We start from the raw sequence: 9,108 nt of genomic DNA, 5'->3' as shown, positions 1-9,108 counted from the left end.
CAGTCCACCCTGCTGGCTTCCCTGTCTAGATCTACTTTAACTAGACCTAACTTTGATCATGTAATTTCCTCAGCTTGAATGTGGTTGGTGCCTGCCCAATGCATCACATACTTACTCTGTGGTGGACCTGAGCCAGGTGATTCTACAGCTCCGAAATGGGGCCCCAGAGTTCATCATGTTAGTTTTCCAAAGGTGACAGTAAAATGGAACTGCAAATCTATAAAGTAGCCTAATGGCCTTTTTACACTCATTAGAAACCTTTCAGAATTCTGGTTCTACTGAACAGCTACCAGTTTTTTTGGTGCCAAGTTGTGTCTTCTGTCAAATTGGTTTTTGAAATAACAAGGATCAGACTCTTTCAAACTGCTTAAAAGAACAAAATGGATCCAGTTAATGGTAAGCTCTAGAAATGTAGGGTAAACAGCTGAGGAGAGAAGCAAAACATTTAAATACTCAGATAGGTTCAGGAAAATCAAGTACTTAAGGCCAGAGAATACAATGTCTCCGCTCATGTGTGAGCAATGAGTTTCCTCTTGTTGGGAAAGAGAATTATAGGGAATGAAAATGGCACAGCTCTAAAATCGCAACACCAGCCATTGGAAATTCCCACCGTTCCTTCGCTCTTGATGAAACCATCTAAATCGATGACATGAAGAAGTTAGTAAGGAAAGGCCCTTTGGCAGCTGCTGGTGGCATGTGGATGGTTGCTGAGCCCGTGCCCCACTTTCCAGATGCTTGTGATGGCTGCCTGACTGCACCTGGCCATGTGTGAGGCAGTCAATGGCTGGTTTCTGGTTGGGACTGGTCCTCTCCTGCCCCATGACCCTTCCTAAATGTTGCCCAACCTGGCATTAATCAAGCCATGTGACCTTGGGCAAGTCAACTTCTATAGACCTCATATTTCTCATCTATAAAATGAGAGAGTCGGATTAGGCCCCTGAATTTATAAATAAGTGTTATTAAAAAAAGAGAACAAAAAAAATAGAAAAAGAGAACAATGTAGGGAACAAGACAGTGTATGGGCCAGGCCCACTTGGGTCATAACCTGCCACTTTTTGCTTCTCACATGGAAATCTTATTAGAGATTCTCTAAAACTGTGATCTGATCCAGCTTTAGGCAAGTTTCCCCACCCCCCTCCTCCTTTTAGAAAGAAAAGCCAAGCTCAACCATTTGGGATTCTGCATTCCCGTTCTTTCTCCTCTTCTTTATTTGAGGCCCATTACATCTCCTCAGCGATTCTTTCAGTGCATTTTTTTTTTGTATTGAAAATAGACATTTTGTTTATATAAGACACAATTTCAAAATAACGTTATATAAAATATGTAGCTATAATAGACAAGGAGTATAAATAGAAGTGCATATATATGGAAAATATCACTGAGTTCAGTTTCCTTCTTTCTGAATACTTAAATCAAGTGGATTAATGGAGCATAATACCTCTTTGCTCCCTTTCAGTGCATGCAGAACACCTAACTAGAGGGACAGCGAGTGTTTTGGAACTGCAACGCTGTTGTCATCCTTGTAGACATCTCCTAAGCCAGGAGGAGACTCATAATTATCTTAGAGCCTCATGATTGTCTTATAGCCTCCTCTGTAAACTGCAGGTCAGGATGAGGGGTGGAATAGTCAAGCTGCTAAGCTATCCTGAATAAATGTCACAGTGACATGAAAGGAAGGCCGAGGCCTTCGACCACTCTCAGGAAGGCTTCAACTGCTGGGATTCGGGGGACGCCAGCCCTATACCGGAGGCCAGGCAGGGCCGAGCAGGACAGGTCCCAACCATCCAACATGAGACTGAAGAGCCTATAAATACAGGAGGTGTCTTGAGTGGGCGCCGTCGATAAAATGAAGCCAAGGCATTTGTCTTCCTGACTGGCTCTTTCCTGGCACCCACCACCTTGAGTTGTTTTCAGGTCCTCTCTGGCTATGGCAGGGTTGGCGCCTTCGCTTCAGCCTCTGCTGCCCTCAGGTCCCCCCTGGAGTCTTCTAGGTTGTGCGGGTAGTTTTCTGCAGTGTCTTCTTTGCCATTGGCTCCCCTCGTCATTGGCACCTCTTCCATGCTTTCCATTTCAACCTGGGGTGTCTGCGAAGTTTGCCTGTAAAGCAGATCATTCACAGGTTTTGAAAGGAGGAGAGGGTCTCCCTGAGTGAACAGGTCATTCCCAATGAACACTCAGATGGAGTAAACCTAGCTTACATCCATTCAACCTGGCATTTCAATCTGACTTTGGTGTTTTAACCCCCTCAGCCTCCTAAGATTCCCCAGTGCTACTGCTGGAGCAGCTTACCCCATCTTCTCTAATCCTCTGCTAAGAAGCAGTAGTTCCAAGGGCAGGAACAAAAGGGAGAGAGTACCCAGGAGCCCAGCTAAGCCACATGTGATCATCTTGGCAAAAATGATGTCACCTTCATCAACCTTTTCAGACAGTTCTTGGTACTTGGTACGTGTTTCAAGAAACATATATGAATCGATTCCTGAGTAATGAAGAGTGGGGAGAAGCAGAACATGTTAATTCCACATGTTTCCCCGTCATTGAAGGACTTATGTTTTTAGGGCCTGGGTCAGCAGTGTCTGGGTCAGCAGTTTCCTCCACGGATTATAGCATCTACCTCTTGAGGAGAGGCAAGTCTTTAGGACATTTCAAAGTAACACTTTGAATCCAAAGAAAACAAACCACCAATTCAAAGTGATATCTGCACCCCATGTCCACTGTGGTGTTATCTACACCCACCAAGATATGGAAGCAACTAAGTGTCCATCTACAGATGAATGGATAAAAAGGATGTGGTGTGTCTATACACAATGGAGTATTTCTCCACCAAAATAATGGAGATCTTGTCTTTTGTGACAGCGTGAATGGACTCAGAGGGTATTATGCTAAGTGAAATAAGACAGAGAAAGACAAATACTATACAATTTCACTCATTTGCGGAATATAAAAAACAAAAATAAAACAGACTTGTATATACAGAGAACAAACATGGTTGCTAGAGGGTAGGGGCTGAGGGGCAGGTGAGATAGGGGAAGGGGATTAAGAGGTACAGTCTTCTAGTTGCAAGATAAATAAGTCACAGGGATGTGATGTACGGCACAGGGAATACAGTCAATCATATTGTAGTAACTTCATTTGATTGTCAGATAGTAATTAGACTTATGGGGATCATCTCATAATGCATAAAAATGCTGAATTCATATAATGCACACCTGAAACTAATAGGATATTGTATATCATCCCCACTTCAATTATCCTGTACATAAGCACTTTGAGCTCCTTGGAGTGAGTGCTAAACTGTAAATCAGGGCTCTAGGCCAATGTACTGAAGATAATCTGCTGAAAGCCAATTTGTTGAATGACAAATCTACCTAATAACCCATTTGTAAAAAAAATAAGTATACAGCAAAGAATTGCTTCACAGAATGTACCAAGTAGTAATGCTTTTCAGGCTTACCAATTCTTAAAGATATAATTTATCAATGTTTCTTTTTTAAAGATTTTATTTATTTATTTATGAGAGACACAGAGGGAGAGGCAGAGACATAGGCAGAGGGAGAAGCAGGATCCCTGCAGGGAGCCCAATGTGGGACTTGATCCCAGGGCCCCGGGATCATAACCTGAGCCAAAAGCAGATGCTCGACCACAGAGCCACCCAGGCGCCCCAATTTATCAATATTTCTTTACTATAGTCAGTGAATATTGATATTTTCATCTTACCAGCAAGTTTATTGGCTATATATACCAAATTTACAAATTCTTATTAGATCCTATTTTTAATGTGTTATTCTTAAAAAAGAGTGTGTACATTTTTTAAGCCAATGAGTACAATCATTATAATCTCTTAAGAATGTAACTCCAAATACAACATTTCGTGTAGAAACTTAGTTGTAAACACTTTGAAAATCCTTTTAAAAGTCATTTTTGATTTTGCCAACATTTCAGCATTCAAAACAGCATTCAACTGTTTTGACAGTTTTTTGAGTAATAATACATTAACCTTCATTTCTAAATGATCTCTCAGGTTTATGGCATTTCTTTTGGTTGGGATGGCATTAATAGCTTTCAAAGATTGATGTAAATTTTTATTTAATTTTTAATTTTTATTTAATTTTTAATTTTTATTTTTAAAAGATTTTATTTATTTATTCTGAGAGACACGGAGAGAGAGAGAGAGGCAGAGATACAGGCAGAGGGAGAAGCAGGCTCCTCAACAGGGAGCCTGATGTGGGACTTGATCCCGGGACTCCAGGATCACACCCTGAGCCAAAGGCAGACGCTCAATTGCTGAGCCACTCAGTCATCCCTAATGTGAATTTTTAGATGACTTTTTCATTTTGGCCTCACAGTAGCATTTCACGGAACATTCATTTTGCCAAAGTGAGGCTTAAAGGGTGGTATAACTCGGATACTGATATATTTAGAAAAGAATTCTTTATTACTAGCAACTAAAAGTTTAGTTTCAACAAATCTGATTTCCACTGTTCATTGTATAATGTTGAGGAAGGATCCAGAACAGCCATATCAATATGGAATGCTGGTTACTGGTTTCTAACTGATAGATGTGTGAAATGAAGGTGGATTTGCCATTTGAGGTTTTAATGATAAAAATGCCTCAAGATTAGAATAATAATAAAAACTGAAATTTCAGCAAGCTTTTGTCACAAATGCTGAAATACAGAATTTCAGTTATTAGAAATACAAAAGTCAGGCTGACATGAATAAGCACATAAATAAAGTGTGCCTATATTTCATGAGTGCATTCAAGAAAATATATTCATGCTCATATTGTAGCAATTGCATATCTATCAGATTGGTTACCGGATACATTCTTTGCTTCTGAAAAGGAAAGAAAACTGTTCATTCTTTTCTTTCCTTCTGGTAAACCTTTGTTACCAGTTAGGTCCTGGCTGCTGTGCAACTGACTGGTGTCCTGCGAAGGGCCGCCCAAGGCTGGCTCTCCTTTTGGCCAAGATGGGCCTGTGGGTGAGCATGAGAGCCTGCCTCAATAGCCAGGAAGGTGGGAAGGCCCACAATCATTGTGATGCAGCTCTTTTCTCAGAGGGAAGCAAGAATCTCAGCCAGTAAGAATCTCGGAGTCTCTTGGCGCTACTCACCTCATTTTTTTGTAACATACCAGAAGAAATACCACACACACTACACAGAGCACAGTGACAGGTGTGAAGATCGCCGCTGCAAGAGAACAGAACTAAGCTGTCATGAGGAAAGTCGTGGTAGCATTTCTAAGAACCTGAGAGTTCTTCCCAATTTACATTCCTGCAGAGAGATCCAGATGCCTTCCCAGTGAGCTTACTGTTATTAACATTTCTTGAGGTCCATGCAGTCCGATCTACTCTCCTTTGGGGCAAAAAGTACAGTGTTTCCCCACCAATACCACCAGTTCATTTGACTCATGTCATGATCTCAGGGTGGTGGGATGGACTCCGTGTTGGGCTTCTGGCTCAGTGGGGAGTCAGCTGGAGATCCCCTTCCTCTCCCTCTACCCCCACCTCCTGTGTGCGTGCTCTCTCTGTCTTTCTCTCAAATAAATAAAATCTTAAAAAAAGAGTCGGATGCTTAACCAACTGAGCCACCCATGTGACCCGATCGTTGTTTTTTTATTGACAACTTTTTATGGTGGAGAAAGAGTGGTGAGGAGAAAGAGGAGGCGCTGTAAGAGAGGTGTTACAGATAGGAGGAGAGTCAGGTGATGGCTTAGGAGAAGGGAACCATCCTGTTTGGGCTGAATTGAAAGGAACAGCCTGGAGTGATGGCAGCACTTGCAGGTAGGAGGTCAGCAGTCCTAGGGCATTTGAGATTTATTAGACAGGATAGAAAGAGAGGGATCTCCATGTGGAAGCAAGAGGGCTTAGCCCGAGGGCCCGGTAAACCTATTTTAAGAACACTTGCATTAGGGTGCCAGGGTGGTTCAGTCGGTGAAGCATCTGCCTTCAGCTCAGGTCATGATCTCAGGGTTTTGGGGTCGGATTGAGTCCCGTGTGGGGTTCCCTGCTCATCAAGGAGCCTGCTCCTCCTTCTCCATTGGCCCCTCCCCCTCCACTCATGTTCTGTCTCTTGCTTTCTCTTTTTCTCAAATAAATGAAATCTTAAAAAAAATAAAAACACTTGCATCAGTAATAAGCCCCAGGCAGAGTTGGCCAATTTGCCTTAATATTGTGAAATTGCCCTGCAAAAAACACCCACCTGCCCTACATGAAAGATCTCAGCCCTGAACATCTGGGGTGTGAAGCCAGGGGTCTGACTGGGGACTGTGAGTCACATCTAGATGTTAAGCTTTCTGGACCTATGTCTGTACAACCAGCATACGGCCTTGTGTACAGGATAAATCTCCCACCTTGGCCTTTCAAAATACAACTCTGTTGGAAAACAGAAAGACAAGGATGTGGGGAAACACTCAGATTCTCCACCAGGTAGGAGTAAAATGGTTCAGGTTTTCTCAAGGACAAGTGGCAACATATAACAAAAGCTTTAGAGAAGACCATACCCATTGACTCTCTAGTCCCACTTCTAGGAATTGATTTAAGAAAGTGGGCAAATAGATTCAGGAGTATTCACTAAAGTATTATTTAAAGCAATTTTTTGAGTGTTAACCTCAATCTCTTATTAATAGAAAATTAACTAAATAAACTGTAGTCCACCCATGCGTGGGAATATCATTCAACTTGTGAAAATTATGAAATGAATCTATTAACATGGAAGGATGTCCCTGTCCCCAATATCTTAAGTGGAAAAAAACTGTCTGGGGTAAAAATGAACCAAAAAATAGTGTCTCATAAGCCATGTGTGTGCCTATATCCATAGGACAGCCTTGAAGAATAGATACCAAAGTCTTAAGTAATGGGGGGGGGGGCGGGGATTGTGGATAATCTTTATTTTCTTTTATAAAAACTTCACTTTTCCCCTGATATTTCTGAAATGGTGCTGTCATCAGAAGAAACAATGAAGTTGTGAAAGCAAATCTACTTGTGCTTCAGTAAATATAAATAAGAATAGAAAAGTCCCACAGGAAATAACAGGAAGCATAGCAAATTAGTGGAAAATGTTTTGAGTTTTCAGACTTAACATTAATCATCATTATGATTGAATACCAGAAATACTTTCTAAGCAGAGATGGTGTACGCTGGGGTAAACTATTTCTTCACATTGACTAATCAGCTAGGCATGCATTTACTGTCCATGGAGGGATTTATTGGAAAAGGCCAGTTGATGTCAACTGTAGTTCTACTTTCACAATGCCTCTTCCTGCTTCTTCCGTATGATAAGCCTGTTGACTCCCAACTCCAGGGAGAGGAGGGCTTTTGATCCAGTGATGTGACCGAGCACTTAGAATCCAGTGTCAAACTCATGCCCTTGACCTCTTCCTCAGTTATCTCCAGGCAAATTGAGTAAAGAAATAGAAACCAAAATCACTAATATGATAGGTAAACATATCAGTTGCCTTTTGTGTTTCCTACAAGATGCATGGGTTGGAGAAAAAGCAAGAGAGTGAGGTTTGGCGAGCCGGAGGAGAACAGAGGAGGACTAGAGTCTGGGGGAGGAGGGAGAAAAAGTGGATTATTGCTCAGGAGGCTGAGAAAGGCCAGTAGCTCCACACCTTGACTTAAACCCCACAAAACATGTTGGGGCTAAAGTGAAGAAGGTGGCCAAGGCAGCCAGTGGCCACTTTTCAGTGTGGATGATGAAAAGGTCCTCTGAGAACATGGGAGGTCACCATTCCTTAGCAGTACTTGCAAACTAGGTCATCCAGGGAGTGCTGTTTCTGAGTGCCGATGTCCCTGCAACTGATGAAGGAAGTTTTAAAGTAAGAATATCCATCCATTGTTCCTGGGCAGTGTTTCTTTTCTGTCTCTTACTGTACTAAGCACGTAGTAGGTGTTGGGTTTAGAGTAGGCACTCAATAAATACTTAATTGGTTGAATTAAACCAGTTACAGTCCATAAATTGAGGTACTTGTGATGTGCCATTTACTTCTCAACAAGAAATCTGCATTTTGTTGCAACTTAGGACCAATCTGGTGTAGAGTTAGAACTCAATTTATATTGAATAAATGGATGAATGATATAATATAGAGCTAGCTCCTATTAAAGGCTGAGTATAGCAGCAGCAGCATATTTATTTCAGATATGAAAGATGAGATGCATAACACAGTTTGAAAAATTAACTCTTCCCTCCTAGTGTATTAAATAAACATGGGAGTGCAAACACTGTCATAGATGACATTCTGGCCTTTTCAGTTATAATCAGGAAGTTCTTGAGAATAGCCTAATCAAAGATCAGATATTGGATATTGGAATAATTGAAATTATTGATTAAAAGGGCTTCCCAGGGGCACCTCATGGCTCAGTCGGTTAAGCATCTGACTCTTGGTTTCAGCTCAGGTCGTGATCTCAGGCTTGTGAGACTGAGCCCTGTATGGGGCTCTGTGCTCAGAGGGGAGTCTGCTTGAGATTCTCTCCCTCTCTCTCTTCACCTCCCCCCAGCTTGTGCTCTCTCTCTCTCTCAAATAAATAAATAATATCTTTTAAAAAAGGCTGCCAAATGAGCCTGTAGATATTTAAGACAATGAAATGATGAACCATACTTCCTAAAGTCCTCAAGTTCATATATCATTTGCTCACCCATTTACTATTTATTGAGCATCTACCATTTACCATTTTCTGTTGAACTAAAAAGAAAAAAAACACTTTAAAAAGCTGTGATAGTCATTTATGTTACTTATTTTAAAAATTATGATATTGGTAATTATCAATGGGCTGATGAAAATATTAAGTTAATCAGCATTTCCTGAACGACTACTATGGTGAAGCATTTATATTTGCTTACAAACATAGTCAACTGGTTGCTTATTCACACAGAAATGACAACATCTACCAATGCCCAAGGAGCCAGCAGGTGTCTCTGCCATTTGTACCTGACAGGGGCATCCTCTTGGGTCTCAGGTGGCTTGGATTATGTACTACATACCTGGCAGGCATCATCAATAAGTGTTTTTAGAAAATTAGCATGATTTTAATGTCAGTTTACACCTTCTTAGCTGATAGAACTTAAATAACATTGAATGAAATAGAACTTATTTTTATTTCTATGCTGACA

The 9,108-nt window shown here is 41.2% G+C and overlaps 1 protein-coding gene across 2 annotated transcripts in view; it reads right to left on the bottom strand.

Moving 5' to 3' along the window:
• Positions 1–1,170: 1,170 nt before the first annotated feature.
• Positions 1,171–9,108, bottom strand: part of IL15RA (interleukin 15 receptor subunit alpha) — a 51,640-nt gene continuing 43,702 nt past the window's right edge. For both annotated transcript variants that reach the window (XM_072825911.1, XM_072825910.1), the window contains 2 exons: positions 5,112–5,187; positions 1,171–2,097 (listed from right to left, as the gene is read on the bottom strand). In XM_072825911.1, the coding sequence (XP_072682012.1) occupies positions 1,926–2,097; positions 5,112–5,187 (248 nt within the window). In that variant the 3' untranslated portion in view covers positions 1,171–1,925. The remainder of the gene's footprint in view (positions 2,098–5,111; positions 5,188–9,108) is intronic.

This window comes from Canis lupus, chromosome 5, assembly GCF_048164855.1.
Source record: "Canis lupus baileyi chromosome 5, mCanLup2.hap1, whole genome shotgun sequence".
Lineage (NCBI taxonomy): Eukaryota > Metazoa > Chordata > Mammalia > Carnivora > Canidae > Canis > Canis lupus.
The sequence above is the reverse complement of the archived record's forward strand: the minus strand, read 5'-3'. Positions and strand labels throughout refer to the sequence as shown.